Source organism: Motacilla alba, chromosome Z (genome assembly GCF_015832195.1).
Source record: "Motacilla alba alba isolate MOTALB_02 chromosome Z, Motacilla_alba_V1.0_pri, whole genome shotgun sequence".
Taxonomy (NCBI): domain Eukaryota; kingdom Metazoa; phylum Chordata; class Aves; order Passeriformes; family Motacillidae; genus Motacilla; species Motacilla alba.
In genome coordinates, this window is record NC_052046.1 from 66,064,731 (window position 1) to 66,082,790 (window position 18,060).

The window sequence follows — 18,060 nt, forward strand, 5'->3', positions numbered from 1 at the left end:
AAGGAAGGAGGTACTTTTAATTCCTGCGCTGGTAAAGGCTGTAAAAAATTTAATGATCCCAGTTGATTACCACATCTCTAACCTGTATAAATCAAAGCTTTGTTCTAAATTAATAAAACCATTTTGGCACACAACCGTATTATAGCAGTATGATGCATGCCTGAATATTCCTAGGAATGCCCTCAGAGGTACTCTGTGAGCAGAAATAATTTGCAGAAGGGAAGATGAGGGAGTACAAAGGCCCATTGTGCACACTAATGCAGAAAAATGAAATCAAATACCATTCTCAGCAGAAGCAGAGTGTCTTCTGAGCAAAGGTTATTAAGAGTGTCAGACTGCAGGATATTTTCTGGACATGGGTATTATGTTAAAACATACTGAACATGTGTCACTTATAACCCTCTCCTGGGTAGCAACATCACAGCTCCAGAGAAAAAAAAATGGTGCATCAATTCTTTTTGACACACTTTTATACTCGGACACACTATTCTTCTCACCAAGCTGCCACTTCTCATTTTAAAAGAAGGTTAAAGTTATAATTAGTATTTGCTGCCCTGTCAACTAATTAAATATAATAAAAAGCTTTCTGTGAGTTTAATACTAACAAAGTGTAATTACAGCAGTTTTGAATGCATAATGCATGTACTACAGGTTTCGGTATGTGCTCCCCACCTTTTATGACCTAAATTCTCAGGTTGTCTATCATATGAGTAGTGAGCAGACACTGCCAAAGACAACTATTTCAGACCTAAACACAAATCAACATCAATGCAGTCCTGTACTTTTTGAGAGGCACTACTATATCAGCCTTTGGAGACAGGGTGGAAGGAAGAAGGAGGAGAAAGCCATCCAGTTCCTTGCTTCCACTTTTCTACCCCTTCCTTCAGGAGGAAACCTTGGTTCTGTAAGGTCCCCTAATGAATTCTCCCATTCATTAGGCTCGGCTGCTCTGCGACTTTTTGGTAAAGAAAGATATGGCTAATATTTCAAAGCCACTTCTCAGACCTCTTTGCCAGTCTGAGAGACATCCTGGGAAGAGGAGGACTGCACCTGGCCTATTTGAACAACTCTGGGGCTGGCTCTACTCTTCAAGAAGTAACCACTTACAACCACTTGTTACCCAGGGGAGGAAGATCACTTGCAAGGCCCAGAGCAGAGCAAAGTGATGATGGAATGCACCAGCACTCAGCTGATACAGCTCCTTACCCTCTTAAGTATTTGGAAGAGCTTTAAACACATTAAAAACGGTGAAGAGCAGAGATCTGCCAGGGCATTGGTAGTTATAGCTCTAGGTACTCAGTTGTGCCTTTAATGTGGATTTTTCACCCATTCCCATTCATACTCCTCTCAATTCCTGTCCTGTCCCTGGAAACATTCAAGGTCAGTTTGGATGGGGCTCTGCAGAACCTGATCTAGTGGACGATGTCCCTGCACATTGCATGGGCATTGGACTAGAAGACCTTTGAAGGGCCCTTCAAACCCCAACCATTCTATGATTCTGGGTAAGGTAGGTACAAACAGCCCACAAAAAGGTAGTCTAAAAGAACCAATTAAAATGATGAAAATCTTTAATTTTATTTAAGTATAATTGTACGGACACGTGTATATACAAATACAGATCTTATGGGGCAGGGCGTTTGGGTGTTTTGTTTTTTTTTAACATTTTCTTTTAAGTTTATATAATGTAAGCATTTCAAAAACAGCACTCAATGAATAAGTGCAAAGAAACTGCAAAGCAGGGCAGTACAAGCACAGGACCACACTGAGCTGGACTTTCATACCCAGATGCATACACAATGAGTGTCTTCAATGGGGTGTCAAGAGTAAGCATGGTAAGCGGATTTCGCAGACTCATGGGTAACCTTCAACATGCCAGCATCTATTAAACTGTACAGACAATGGCAGCAAGCCTATTGTAGGGAGATTTGTCTCACATCTGAGAAGCTCAAGGGTGAATGCATGGGAAAAACTCAGTGATGCCAGACCAGAAACAGATCTGCCCATTCACAGCTCCAAATTAAAAAAGGAGGAGGGTGGGAGAGGAGGCAGGGCAGGAAGAGGGAAGTGTGTAGGGTTGTACACTAAAACTGGTGATTACAAAATCCAAGTGTAGTGAAAAGAGGGGAAGAGTTTATACTCTAAACCTCTGAAAGTGGCTGAACCATTGCACTCATAAGGCAATTAATTAAGTTCAGTTTTGAGGGCTAGGGGTGGGAATCAACAGGTACAAATACAACCATTTTCCTTCCATTATTATAGAGGAAAGGAAACAATCTACTCAACTACTCTCAGTACTTCCCAAATTTGTTTCTAGTTCTTTTGGAACCAAGTACATACATATACCGCACATGACACTGGCAAGATCCCTTCTGGAATAAACTATTCATGGGAACAAATCCAGAAGGAAAAGAGGAGGGAAAAAAAAACCCAACAAAACAACAAATTAAAAAGAAACAAATAAAATAACAGAAAAGCTGTTATATCCCCAAAGCCTTTTTAGAAACAAACATGATACAAAAGAACTAACACAGAAACCACAGGGCTCCAACATAAGACCTTTAAACACTGAGGATAAAACATTGATCATTAAAAGTCATGTTGTTCCAGGTCTTGACATTGTGAAGTCTTGCAACAGATGAACGATTTTCAAAGATGAGTCCTGTATGCTGCAGTGTCATGGCCACTTGTCTCTCAGTTCTCAGCCATGATCACACTTGATGCTTCAAAGCTCTGTCTTGTAATCAACACGTGATATTAATATCCTGAAAGTCTATTGTTCTCACTTACAAAAGACATAAGAATCAAATTAATACTTTATTATCAAACACTATATACAACAGAGGTTGCTAATAATACAGAATTTAAAGAACATAGCTTTAAGTTTTACTTGTCTTTCCTTCGCCATCCAGGTAAGTACAGTACAAAACAATATCCTAAACTAACACGAAATGTTACCTTGTCTATTGAAGGATACACAGTATCCACTAAACTGACTGATCCCTATTTTCCTGCTTCACATTGCAATGCCCTTGGCAGCCAGGAGTGCAGGTCATGGGTGTAAGTAACCCACTAAGGCTGGGGAGAATCAGTACCTCAGACTAGAGCAGGGGCAGATGAAGGGTAAGGGAGCAACAAACTCCTTATATTTCAGCAACATCTGCATTTAAAGCATCCAGAGGTTTGCAACACAACACAAAACCCACCACATTTATGTACTTAGTATGACTGGGATTGCCTAATGCCATCAGGTATGAAACTGGTAGTGCCTGGAATGCTGCTTCCAGCCATGCTGGGCAGCTTGGGGATCATCGCTTGTGTTGTCCCTCACATACGCAGCAAGGCCCTGGGACAACATGAAGGGGTGAGTTTCACCAGGAGTAATGCTAGTGACAGTCCTTTGCTGTGGGTAAATGGACGTCTTCAACATCATTCAGAGACAAAGGATGACAAATGCTACCGTTTCTACATCAAATTTGCACTACTTGTGTGACTGCCTGTAATTACTGTAAATCATTTTAATATGGTTACACATCATGCAATATTATCTGTAGTCTGGTTAATAATCCATTTGATAAGGTGTATTCTGGTTAAGCTCACACCATCCAAAGCTTTTTCATTCCTACCTACAGAAAGTATTAGTGTGCATATCAAGTATATACACCTTAAAAAGAGCAAAGTACCATACAGCCTGTAATGAGATGATGACTTCCCTCATTGTTTGGACTTTGTGTATCTTTATTCTGTGCACTTCACACTAGAGCAAATTTCCTGCATTCCTCCTGTAAGTATAGGTCCTGTATTCATGAACATGTATGATATCAGGCAAGCCCAGGTCATAGCTCAGCATGCATAAAACCTCCCTTTACATATCAAATTTATTTTCCCCTCTCCTGCCTCAACTTCTGGAAGGCTTTGCTTCATTTAAAAATATAAAGTCTATGAAGTGGTGTCTACTAATGGCATCACTTAATTTTCTTACGGCAGAAATTTTTTTCATAATTAATACAGAAAAATCTTGTTTTGCTTGAATATGCCCCATGTTTTGTTTCACCTTTAACTTAATTATCACAGTTTTTGTCAAAAAGCTCTGTTTCAGTCTGGGTCTGAAATTTCACTGATTATTTCACTGTCCAAATTTCATGGCAGCCTAGCCAAAAAATATCCCAAGGTTTGCACTTCCTGGAAAACTACTTTTTTAAAGTTTTGTTAGCCAAGGCTCAGATTCCTTAAACAGGGTCACTCCTAACTCCATCAAACAAGACAGTCCCATTTCCTAATTGCATCAAGGGTTACCGCTTCTCTCATGTTTAAATAGGACAAGCATATATACTCACTCTCAGCATAAAGTATATCTAAATAATGTATTTTCTATTCTAGTGGATTTTTAAAAAAATATTTTGTTAAGTCTTTGGGAGCCCATCTAATTTATCTCTGGCTGATAAACATGTTTCCTCTACTCTTCAAACTCTGCTGGAAGGGGAAAAGATAAAAAATCAACATTGAATTAATATTCCACACTTCTTTTCTTTTCCTCCACCAAACAATGCTATTAGACTGCCCTGGCTTCTTCTACATGTGATTTATTACCATGACTGAGGAACTTACAGGAGAGACAAATCAAGAGAACACTGGAGATCCTGTGTCCCAAACATGTTTCCTCTGGCCACCGACGTCCTCTTTTAGCATGTATTAACACCCAGAGCAGCATCCAAGGCTATCAGCTACTAAGTCAGCGCTGGGGAAGGTCACTTTATTCTCAAAAGTGCCTCTGCATTTCAAGAAAAAAATTTTAGCACCACGGTGATTTGTTTTAAAATAAAATAAGCCGGTGTGCATTATCCCCTTAAAACGAAATAACAGAGGCACTCACACCCCCAGTGAAGTTTCCTAAATCTGACCTTGCCTGCTGTGTGTTAACATTCCTAAATACTAACATTTTCCTCTCACCAAAGACAGTATTTCTACTTGTGAGCAAAAATTTTACTGTCAAGGATGTTTCAAGAGTCCCATAAGAAACATCATCTTCCCCTTTCAGAAGCCTGTTCATTTAGAAACTTCTGGAGGAAATGGTGTTATGTCTATTCTTAATATCTCCCCTCCAGTCCTAACATGGTGACACAATGCCTTGCATGACCATCTTACAGTGCTGAACAAGAAGGCATAAATATTGTATCACAGAGAAAGACTCTCCCAGGTTTTCATTCACTTTCCTTATGCACTTATGCACTGACTGCATCTGCCTCTACACTTTCTCGTCCACACACAGATGACATAGTGAGCTATCAGAGGTGACTTCTTAAAGGAGAATGCAGAAGAAAATAAGAATCACTAGTGTCACTATAATAGTTTGGCATTTTCATTTGGAGTCCTTTTATTTATATGGAGGGATTAAGAAAGTCACAGGGTAGGTAGGGGTGGGTGCTGAAGCTAGTTATCCCCTTCAAATTTTTGCTGAGTTTAGGCTAAAGGGAGAAGAAAAGGGAAAAATAACAATTTGACATCTGCAAAAACAATAAAGTCCCTTTCCTGGGATGAGCAGTTAGGTGGATCTTTGATGTTCCAAGACCCTGGTATTTTCTGTGACAGGTTGCCGGAGCATACTGTGCTATAATATCAAAAGCATTGCCAGGAGGAACAATAGAGTTGCCAAAAGCCGGCTGGGTATCCTTGGTGTCTGTGCCGCGTTCTCACCACGGGATGGCTCGGCTGACTCATGTACGGTATCATCTGTTCAAACAGAAAGCATACATTCCAATGAGATTTTGCATCCTTAATAAACTCTCACTGAGCCGACAACTATAAGTAGATTTCGGTGCCTTTATGAAATAGGGCAATGAACCTTGTGCTGTCATTGACTTTCACAAGCGTGTAATACCTCATTATGTAACGAACTTGGGGCCAAGTCCTGCATTTCTTACTGGCAAAACTCCCATTGAAGACCAGAGGAATAGAAAGCAAGTCAGATTTCAGCAGATTGAGGAATGAAAGATTCCTCTTCAGTAAAACACTGTGGTTCTAGCTTTGGATGTCTCATTAGATAGCAACATCAGTTGGGAGGCAGCTAAATAAAAACACCTGATTTTCAAAAGAACTGCACTGGCCCAGAATTAATTTTGCAGTTAGTTCCCTTATTCGGTTACAGATTTTGGCTCCTGAATTTGAAATGACAGCCTGTAAGCCCAAGCATAGACCCCCCTTCCATGCACAAAATTTCCATTGAACTATGCTGCATCTAGAGGTGAGCAGGAGATGTAAGATCATTCCTTCTTTTTTGAAAATAATTTTAAAGGCTAACACATGACAATCACCAATTTTATAGCATCTATACTCAATCTGCAAAATCTCACTACTTTTCATGGTACACAAAATAGAGATTTACATATATGCTGTTAGAACTAATGAAAAAAGAACCAGCTGAGTTAGGAAAACATGCTTATGCATTAGTGGCAGAAGAAAACAAGGCAGCAAACACTAAATATATGACACATAATAAAGAAAGCCATGTTTAGTTTTTGTAAACTTAGAATCAGCCTAAAAGCCAGAGCTTATAAAATAGAAAAGGCAGACAAAGTCAAAATCAACTTTGGTGTTGTTTTAGCAGTGGTATTTTTCTCCTCTAAGCCCTCCCTGTCCAAAGCTATCTAATTTAGCTATTCAAAAAGCAATCAGTCAATGGCTTGCCATAAAAAAATCAGCTCTTGTTTTTCATTACTAAATGAGAAGAAAAAGCCAAACCTTTTTAGGAAGTGTGAAGTATCCTCAAAATGTATCCGTAAATTTATTTTAGAACACCAAAGTTTCCAGCATAGTATCTCATCTACTTAATGAAATAAGCTCCTTATTTTATGAGAGATGTCAATATGTCTATGATGTTTCTGTCTCAGCTCTCATCTCAAAAAATTGCACTGCCAGGATTACACTGGGTGAGAACTGAGCAGTTCCAGCTAGAGGCAATAAGGAAAGCAGGAGTCAGGACACTGGGATCACCATGTTGCTTTGTCATGGAGCCTTTCATATTTCTTGGCTTTAGCCACAGGCAAGCTCCCTCCCTTTCATATCCTTGACACCTAGCACAAAATCAGGAGAGCACTTAGCATAATTTAGGTTAATAGGCTTTTCAGCCCCAGCTCAGTTACACAGCAAGGAGCACAGTAAACTGAATTAGCAATTTATCACATGTACTTTCTCTAGCACTAATTGATGCTATAATCACATAAGGCTTATCAACAGGTTTTAGCGCTGCTCAAGACAAAAGTATGAAAAGCAAGCATTGATTAGCTGTAAATATGTTCATGAAAGAGAAAGAGGCAAAGGGCAGAAACTGCCCTTTGGCAGATGCACAGAAAGTTACACCTGAGAGGAGGAACTTCTTCACTGTGTGGATGACTACGCACTGAACAGAGTGTCCAAAGAAGGTGTGGAGTCTTCCTCACTGGAGATAGCCAAAAGCCATGTGGACATAACCCTTAGTACCATGCTCTAGGGGACCTGCATGTGTACAGAGGTTGAATTAGATGACCTCCAGTGGCTCCTTCCAACCTTACCCATTCTGTGATTCTGTGGCATCAGTGGGAAAGTCTGGCTGGAATGGCTTAAGCTGAAGCTCCACACCATGTACGGCAAGGAGACCCTCCCAGGCACATTGGGCTCAAATGAGGACCTAGTCTTTTCCTCCAGAATTATTCCTAAGGAATCTAAAAATATCACTGAATGCTGGTTTCTGAAAATGCTACTTTCAGTAATCATTAACACCAAAAGCTGTTTCACAATTCACTTCCGAGTTATAGCCACGTACTATGGTGATGCTGCAATGACAACTGAGTACTTAACAAAAGCTTGCTTCTCAATTAAAACATATTTAAGAAGTTACAGGGAAAAAATACCCGTGTTGCCAGTTCTACCTACTTTCATATATTTAAAGTTAGCTCTTCCCAATTTAGAAACATTTCTTCACTGCTGATGAACTAAAACTACAGAGGAGAATGATGTGTACTACCTTCCACCTACAGAATTGCAAATAAGTTTGAATTTTCAACACTGAATGCCAACAATTTTGGTCTAGTTACATCAGTGAGTCAGCACTAAAACACAATAGGGCAGAACTAGTGTATAGCAGTAATAAATCCTCATTTTCACTAACTATCAGATACTGCCACAACTGTAACACTGACTATTGCTGAAAAACTCAACTGAAAAAGCACTAAGGTAAAAAGATTACTTCTCTTAAATGAAAAATACGGAGACATTCTATGATGCCATTTTTATAAAGCCACTCTTCACAGAAGAATTAATTTCCACGTAACATGAAGGGATTCCTTTTGAGAAATCATCTGGGTTTTCTCTCAACACTGTTGCAAGGTTTCTGCTGCAAGGTTTCTGCACTCATATATTAGAATATGATTCATCTGCAGTTATGAAAATCCCTTCACAAATATGATTTTCCTTGGATGTGCAGAATCATAACTGCACAGCCTTTAAGACTTGGGGAAAAGGGTTTGCTTCATTTGAAACATTGAAGACAAGGGATGAAGAGGAAAAGACTCCTGAGTGAAATCCAGAAGGTCACTACTAAACACTGGAAATACCAGCAATACAGGAAAAAAATATTTTGACAGTCATGAATTTTTCAGATCACACAGCCTTACATCACATGCTTCAGGTATAACTTTCAGATATGCACAGCTGCAATTTTTGTTTAAGGACTTTTTCTTTTTTATTATTAAGGAGAAAGAGAAGGGAAGGAATAGGAATACAGACAATTACTTCCACCACCTGTAAAAGTGCAATCACTGTAGATTCCTACAAATTTCTGAATAAAACCTGTGAAATTACAAGGGTTCAAAAATCACACAAATGGTGATTTTTACAAGCAAGATGACAGTGAGTAAATTGCTGGACATGACCCTCCTGCCTTCCGATTCTTGTGTCTACTGTGGAAGAAGACTGTGGCAGGCTAGAGGAGAGCACAGAAACAGAAGATGCTCATCAGAGACATGTGAATTAGTACATGACACAGAACACATGCAGCAAGATCCACCAAGGCAGTAGCAACCCTAACAGCCCAACAACTGAGAAATGACAGCAGTTGGCACATCTCAGAGTGACTGATTATCTAATGGTGACTGGCCCAATTAATAATACAAATATACATTGATGTCAGGAGTGGGAATTTTGTGGTACCAAACCTTCTCATTAAAGCTATTATTTCCCCCAGTAACACAAACAGTATTTCATCTCAGACTGCAAGATGCTCTTTGTTTGATTTTGCTTGCCTGGTTTGGCTGCTGCTTTCTAACGATTTTGTGACGATGTTAGCTAGTTATAGCCAATCGGTAGGAAGTGAGAAACGCTGCTGAAACAAAAATTTATCAGGTTTACCAAAATCAGGCATGTATTACTCAGATGATCTCTTTTGCAAGCAGTATCAGGTACATTAATTAGACCATGTTCACCAAATCACAAAGTGTAAAAAGTGCACTGAATTTCAGATTCATAGGTAGAAACAGTGAGAGAACATTCTGGGGTCTTCTGTAGAAGAATGCTGCTAATAAATATATAAATAGAGCCAATGTAAGTGCACTATCCTTGCATTTAAATTTTCTTAGAGAATGTCCTTGATTCGCAAACTCCAAATTTTTAAGAAAGATCTGAAAAATATTTTTAAAAAATTAATAAATTCTATTGCTTATCCATAGGTAAATCATTTAAACCAGCTAAATTGTAAAAGCCTTATTATATTTATGTATAACTAATGAATTTTAATTAAAGGATTTGCATAAAAAAAGAAAAAAATTAATATGTTGTTTTATATGCAAAGAGAATGTTGCTTCATATTCAAATAATTCAATAATTTTTTGTCTTTAGTAAGACAAAAAAAATCTCAGTAATCTGTTCTTTAGGGTATGTAATAAATGATACGTATGTAATATTTTCTGATATGATTTGTGTATTTGACTGTTCATTTTCATTATTGAGGCTTTAATACAACATGTAAGTACGGTGTAGGCGCATATAAAATGAACATGTCTACCACTACTGCAAATAGTTTTCCTACATACCTACCTAATTTTAACTCCTTTAAAGTCATTCAAGTTACTCATACCCCTAGAATAATATACACTTCTATCTGTCACAAGCTTCAGCCACACAAACAATACACATGCATTTCCCACAGGGAGACACAGTAGCTTGACTGATGGTGGAGGTTAATGTAACTTTGCCCTGGGTAGATGAAGAATAAGGATATTCCTAAGGCAGTATTTTGCAAGAAAAGCCCCCCCAAAACTTCAGTTGGCTTCAATAAAAGCAGAAAAGAAATTTGTATTTATATATTTATCTAAATATTGGTGTGTGTGTGTGTACATGCACGTGTGCAAAATGATACTTTGCTTAACGAAGTACATATACAACTATACATAATTTTAAAGGATTATTTGCTTTTTAAACAAAAACTCAGTTAGTTACATACCTGTGTCATGCACTGGCATTCAACAAGTGGTCCTGTTTTTCTGAAAGTCTTTTGAAACCACCTAACAAATGAAGTGTGCCCATTGACTTTATTTCTAAAACTTTGGGTCCAATTAGTAAATAGAGGGTGTTGCCAATATGCTGAGTGTTTGGCTTGGATGGGCCAGTGGCTCCAGGATAGCGGCAGAAATTTTACATGGCACACAACAAATTTCACTAAATCATGTCACCCCAAATAAACCAAATAAAGCAACATTTTTACTTCCCTGAATTAAACAAAGATACAGGAAGTATACCACAAGCTGTATTAGCACTGCTAGAAATGTGCAAAAGCAGGGCAGTTGTACCATGCAAAGCATGCAGAGAGACGAGGAAAAAAAAGTACTGAAGCACCAAAGGGATACACACATTTGTTAAAAGAGATTCTCTAAGCATACTAACCTGCTGGTTCTAATGAATTTTCTACTTTGTCGTTAACATCGAAAACACGATCATGAACACCTATAGTTTTCATACAGCTGTCTATAACAAAAATAGAGATAACAGCCAAATATGTTAGTCAAACACCCTTACACTCCCCACTTTCCTTTTTTCCTCTCTTTTTTTCTCTCTATTTACCATACATAACTAGGCATATTCATATTTTAAAGTCTGTGGCACTTGTCCAAATGCCAGTATAAGTCTTCCATATGCACAAAGTTCAAGAAACAACAAGTTAGCAACTGCCAAGTAATTCAAACAAAGCTTTATGAAAAATGATAAGAAAATACAATGAAAATCATAACACAAACATTGCTGTATGTAGAGAACAGATACAAGATTTAACTGTAAAAAAAGTAAATTTGTTGTTTACTAGACCACACAGTAAAGCAGGTGCTAGAAAGCCACTCTCAAAATCTTAATCTGAAGAACTTACTTGCTGGTCGCACAAACACCTTAAGCTTTAGGCAGGATCTCCTTCCATTATCTGGGATTGCAGAAGCTGTAAAATGAAGAAAAAGGAAAAATAAGTGGAAGAGTAAGAGAGTGAAAATCCAAAATATCTTTTGTGCTGAAATAAAATATTCTTTTTCTTTCCTTCATCTGAAGGACTGGACACACTTCAATCCCTGAACGTAAGGACTTCAAGTGCACAAAGTAGCTTGATAATCCAAAAGCATAGAATAACTATAGATTTTATTCAAATTAATTTCTTTATTATTTTACCTGGAAGAAGGGAAGTACATGCTACTTTCAATGTTACATTACATCCTTTTACATCTCCACACCTTCTTCTTGAACACTCATTTAATATGGTTTTTGCTATAATGCATGTGTCCAACTGAAAAAAAATACTTCAGAATACAGAACACTTGGAGAAAAGCTAACCTTGAAATTTTAGGCCATAGACTTCAACAACCCAAAAAAGGATGAAAAAACAAAATTACACCAAAGATGACAGTGGTAAAAATGGAACTATCTATATACTTCCAGCAAAGTAGAAATACACAACATTAAATTTTACAGCATACACAGTCTCCATATGCATCGGTCTTTATTGAGAAAATGCTCATCTCACTTCAGTCAAAACATGATCCCTCTAGTTATGCAGCTAACAAAACAAAATCAGTTTATTCATACTTTCTGCTCTCCCTCATAATTTCCCATACAAAGCATTTGATTTTTAAGAATACTTACTGTATTAGGAGAAAAAAATTAAGTGGAAATATGTCTAGCCCTAATGCAAAAGGTCACCCACAAAGGTCTAGAGGCAGCACCTACTTATTACACAGAAAAAAGTGCTGTTGTGATAACTTTCTTTCTATAACCATTCTTGCCTCAAAATACAACATAATAGGGAAATGCACCTGCTTCTCAACATCAGGGCACTATCCGCCAATATTTACACACCAGTAAATTTCCTCAATATCTGCAATTCTGATATTGTACATTGGCCCACAATTCAACATGCACAATTCAACCAAGTAACTTGACTTGAGCATGAAGATCTTCATTGTGAAAGACCATTCTTTTTTTTTTCTTGAAAATGCCTCAAGAGCTATTGCTAAAAACATTACCTGAAGCACTGCAGAGGACTTTTTCTTTAATTGCATTCAAAATCTATGTATTAGGGCAGAATTAATTGCATTTTGCATCAAATGGCCACTACTAGGAAAGATGATTGGCCTGACAAGATGTAAGTTTCCTCTGTTTACCCTTATTTCATTCATGTCCTTATGTGTGACAAACAACTAAAACAATTTATACATAGAGTTCATATGTCTTCATGTTAAGTTTACAACTGAATGGCTCCTCAACTAATTTGAAATAAATTTCCTAAGTCTTTGATGATGTGCTTGCAGGACAGGCATCTGATTTTTCCTAGAACTTAACAAGAACTAGCAAATTCAGTACAAACACAAAAAAAGGAGCCAAGTAAACAATCTAATACAGTTCATGTTGTGATTCTGCATCTTGAAAATTCTCAAAAAATTGTTCCCCTCTTTTAGCCAAAACAAAAAGCATGTAGAAATGATGCTCTCCTTCCACAATGCCAAGCAGTTAAGAGTTAACAACTGCCTTTGACTATAGCATCTTACCAAGTCAGAAAATTTCCCTCCATTGAGTTTGCAGTAACTGGTGTGTTATTTGGGGCACAATATTGCACTCTGTGGCTATCTTCAGGAAATTATGTCATTTCGGTGGCCCTCATTGAATATATGCAACTGGCTAATTACTTTGTTAAGACTAAGCAGGCAGTTGTAGATTTCTCAAAAGATAAGAATCCTATAATAATTACCAAATTACTAGGATAGAGGTGAAAATCACATTTCCATTATAAGACAAAACTGAATGCCTACAGTAAATTTACCACTGCCATATTTTTTATGCCCAGAAATTATTTCAGAGGTGCATTATGGCACACATTTATTTAAAGGCACGTTTTTGCTTTGATGCTTACATGCTCTAGCTTACGTCCATAAAATAAGCATGTTTTGCTTATTTAAGCTGCTGTTTATTAGAATACTCTGTTAGTCAGTGACTAACTAGAATATCTGACTAGCTAGTATAGCTAGAAGCTAATAATAGCCCATCTGGTAATAAAGTCTATTCTTTCTGGGAAAGCAGAGAATTAATGCTTAGTACACCAAAGTTCATCTGTTCATATGATATTTACACACATATAGGAGCAAATAACGGCTAGTGATTGTGCCATATTCATGGGAAGAAAAATATTAAAATCTATTCACTGTTGGAATACTTTCCACCAGTCTTTACACTCTCTTGCAACTGTAGAGTATATCATGAAGAACTGTCCTATTGCAACCATAACAGTTGCACTTAAATCATCATTCCAGAAACGGGCACAGTATTAGCGAGAAATTTGAAATAGTGCTTTTCTTCTTTCCAGAGAAATTATGTATTTTCAATGTTTGCTGTAAACGCAGAAAGATTCCTTTTTAATCAGTGTTTTACACCTCCAGAAGGAATAATAATGACTACCAAAAAAATCAAGTATCATTCAGCACTTCCATCTTCCTTAACAACCAAAACCAAAGGTGATGAAGGGATACATTGCAACTTCTTTGGCCTTCTGAAGAAATTAAATGCTGTTTGCCAAGATGCATGACTGCAATTAATTTTTTTTTCTTCCTTTCTTTTATTTCCACCCTCCCTCCTCTTCCTTTCTCCCTTTCTTCTTAAAGGAAAAAAAATACACCAGCGTTTTAAGTTCTTGGTTTAAGACCAGACGTATCACCCATTGGGAAGCATCAGGGAAGGAGAAAGAGAACTGCTCCTTTTCAGCTGGGATCTGTTAAAGCTGCTTCTCAGGTTGCTGCAGTTGCTACATTCCACTGAAATTAGCTACAGTATAAGAAAAGCTGTCCTTTCTAGGTGGTACAATGAGAAATTTCTTTCTCTTTCCTGAATGAAATCAGGCTGGACCCTAAGGCTTTGCTACAAGGCTTTTCTATTTGCCCATTTTAAAGGTGATATAAGCTATAAAATACAGGCCAGTTCTGAGAGCAAGAAGCAAGCGTCTGATGCTAATGGAACCTGTCCAAAGTAACACTTTCCATTTCAAAAGCCAGAATTTCCACAGGAAAAAAAAAAGGCAATTGATTCCTTGCTGCAAAACAAAAAAGAAACCTTTAAAAAAACTCCCTTATAAGGAGGAAAATACGTTATATCCACTTATTTTTTCATTAATGATATTAGACTAGAAAAGATCTGACTGGTTTAGTTTGTGTCAGGAAGAATCACAAATGAAAACAGAGGAGGAACTGTGAAGTGTTGCTAGCGCCTACATAGCTCTTACAATTCCTATGATACTTCCCACTTCCCCTGCCCTACCTCACCTTTGCCAGAAACTTCATGAAAATCTCCTGGGTCCCACTCTTAAAGAATGTTTTAGACCTTATGGTTACACAAAGGGTGAGAAGAAAGTGAGCTCTTAAATCACAAGATACATGAAAACTTCTCAATGATTATAAAAATAACTGGTTTGAGATCTTCATTATTTTTTTTTAATAAGAGTTTTTTAAAAAAGAGTCTTCTACAGTTGAGAAGAAATTTAGGTCATGAGCTCTGTATTCTTCAGATGAGAATTCCATCTACATTAGTTGAACTAGGAAAAAAAATGTACAAAGAACTATTGCACACAGGACTAGGTCCAAGCTGGATCTGAAAACAGCCTATAATGACTAATTAGACGGGAAAACTTCTCGTCCCTGAACTGCTTCTGGTTACCATTTTTATACCCTGTAAGGAAAGGAAAGAGAGTGATAAAAATTATTCTCTCCTCATCTACAGCCAAACCATAAATATTTCCATATTCGCTAGCTATATTTAAATTTTAAAAAAATTATACAATTCCCTCATCTCTCTCCTAAGTAGTTCTCAGCTAGAAAACATATGGTACATTATTAATATATTAGATATAAATAACAGGTTAGGTCCTTCCTCAGCCTGGTAACAATTAGCAGAGTTATTCAATGACTGCAGATAGAGAACAAAAAAGTAGCATATACAGAAAACAGTTATGCAGTTCAATTTACTATGATAAATCCTTGAAACTCATTAAAGGAGTCATCAAGATATGAACCAATCAGCATACAAAATAAGCTAATTAAAAAGTAAATGTAAAAAATAAATAAATTAAAATTTCAGAAGTAACTTAGTTATCAGGATCTGCTACTGATATGACAAAAATAGCAATTATTTCCTGTCCTAAGAGAGGCAACAGTTTCACTGGCAAATACCTGAGGCTAAGTTTCTAACCTAAAAGCAAGTTATTAGGATGTCACATTTAAAGTGTCTCAACCATCCTATTTATTGATATTCACATGTAATCAGTCGTTACCTCTGCTTTCCTCCTCACTCATTCTTGACTTTTTAATTACAGGATTGCACTTTTCTCTAAAATGCAAGTCCAGATACAGAGGAAAAAAAGGAATCACAAATGCAGTTCAAATCCTCCTTCAGCACTACAAAGACATTTAACATTCATAGCACAAGCCACTGTGGGCCTTATTAGAAAGTGAAACTGTTTCAGTTGGAAACAGCACTCCATTTATCTGAGGCACTCCAACAGCACCTTTGTTTAGAATGTGGGGATGCTGGTAAAGAACATACTTTCCCTATGCAGAAACACAACACCCTCACCATGCCTCTGCAGATACTCTGCAGATGGCAATTCTCTTACTATTTTGTATTTCAATTGCTATCACCAGTTCACTTTGGAATATTCTCTGCAGGGATTATAAAGCACTGTTTGTGAAACACAGGAGACAAGGCAATGTTCTCATTGCATTTTTGAAAAATGTGATCTATGTTTTCTTCTGTCTGCTAGGAAATGCAGCAAACAGGGTCTCCTTGTAGGCAAGAACTGAGAAATCATGCCTCAATCATGCCTGAGAAATCTCACCTCAGTTCATTGCAGATGTACTACTACTAGCACCCTCTGTCACACAAACTCTGGCTCTGGTAAGTGCTTCCCACCTACAACCACTGAACAGAAGTATTGTTTCAGACTGCCAAGTATTGTTTCAGAAGCCAATAGAGCACCAATTCTGAACTTTCCAGCACAATAAATTGAGACATCACATGCATACAGCTTGAGTAAATATTTAACACTTACTGCCCAGTCAAAAGGGTTGTATATATAACTTCTGTAACCACCTGGAGAAATGCAACAAGGAGAGAACCTGCAGCAACCTAGTACACAGGATGCTGGATGGTGGAGATCAGAAACCTGTGTTTAGGCAGTCCTTGCACTCTCTTAGACCTGTAATTTATAGACAATCTCTTCAGTAGAAAATACTTATAGCTGTGATTTGCCTCTAGCACTTTCAGGCACAGTAGCACTCCCATTAGTCAAATCCAATACCCAGGTAACCTTACACAACCTGCAAATCACAACTCCACCAACCTGAGGTACTTTAACATCCAATATCCTGTGTCAGCCACAGAGCTTTAGAAAGTTTTAAGAAGATCATCTGCTTCTTTCTTTGTACAGAAATGAGTATGTGTGAGAGCATTAAAAATGCAGTTTTCCATTATGTTTGCCACAGGCAATATTTCTCAATTTGTGCAAGTCAGAAGAAAAAAAATAGCCTATTAGCTGTTAGAAGAGCTCAGCCTTTCCCCTGTAGGTTTTCATGTGATTTACCATACAACATAAATGTATGCAAATTAGCCAGGTAAATGCAGAATTAGTTATTAATATTCTTCTCACAGTTTAGATTGAAAAAAGTTATGAATTTGCATAAATGGTACAACAGAAAGAGTCAGCTAGAATTAAATCAACCAATAAAGCACTCCTCCATGCTCATACATGAAGACTCATATCTAAGAACAATGCAGGATTTTTCAAAATTATTTACCAAAAAATACTTGAATTATTTATCAAAAAATACTTGAAAAGATTTCTAGATAATTTTCTCCTGCATATATTAAGACAAAAAAAATTAAAATAGATAAATACTGGTCCTACAGAAACCACTTCTTCCACTTGAATTTAAATTAGAAGTCTTTGCATGCCTGCTCTTCCATTCCAACCCATCAGCAAAAGATTTGTTCTGGTAGTACACACATGACTCCATTCTGAGAAAATTAACATATTGAATGATTATGACTAAGTCATTCTTCAGACCTAATAATTAAGCGCAATTCTTCAATAAATCATGACTAAAATTTCTGGTAGCTTTGTTCTAGCCAATTCTATCATCTCTGTATTTAGTAATAAGCAAGATGAGAACACGAAAAAATTACTGAGCAGCTTAAAGGTTCAGAAATCTCAAGCCAACAGAGAGACAATCTAAACTGAAAAACCACTTGACCCAGGGCTGCTAACAACACTCATAAACTTCTAAAAAAAAAACATTACTAGAAATGGAAACAAAATAAATAAATACGTGAACAAACAAACATGAAAGGTGACAGCTAATACTGTTCATGGCTTAATACAAGCAAAACTAGTGTGGATACTAGCATGTCCAATTGCATATTTTAAACCCCACACTACTAATAGGACACCTAATACAAATGCATATTTTGCACTACTCTTTTAATTTTTGCACTCATCTCTATATGTATATAGATACATGCCTA

General features: G+C 37.2%; 1 protein-coding gene across 1 annotated transcript in view; it reads right to left on the reverse strand.

The window, feature by feature from the left end:
- Positions 1 to 1,550: 1,550 nt before the first annotated feature.
- EFNA5 (ephrin A5) overlaps positions 1,551 to 18,060 on the reverse strand; it is a 208,856-nt gene continuing 192,346 nt past the window's right edge. The window contains exons 3-5 of the mRNA XM_038124869.1: positions 11,384 to 11,449; positions 10,909 to 10,989; positions 1,551 to 5,727 (exon numbers count right to left, since the gene is read on the reverse strand). Of these exons, the coding sequence (XP_037980797.1) occupies positions 5,606 to 5,727; positions 10,909 to 10,989; positions 11,384 to 11,449 (269 nt within the window). The 3' untranslated portion in view covers positions 1,551 to 5,605. The remainder of the gene's footprint in view (positions 5,728 to 10,908; positions 10,990 to 11,383; positions 11,450 to 18,060) is intronic.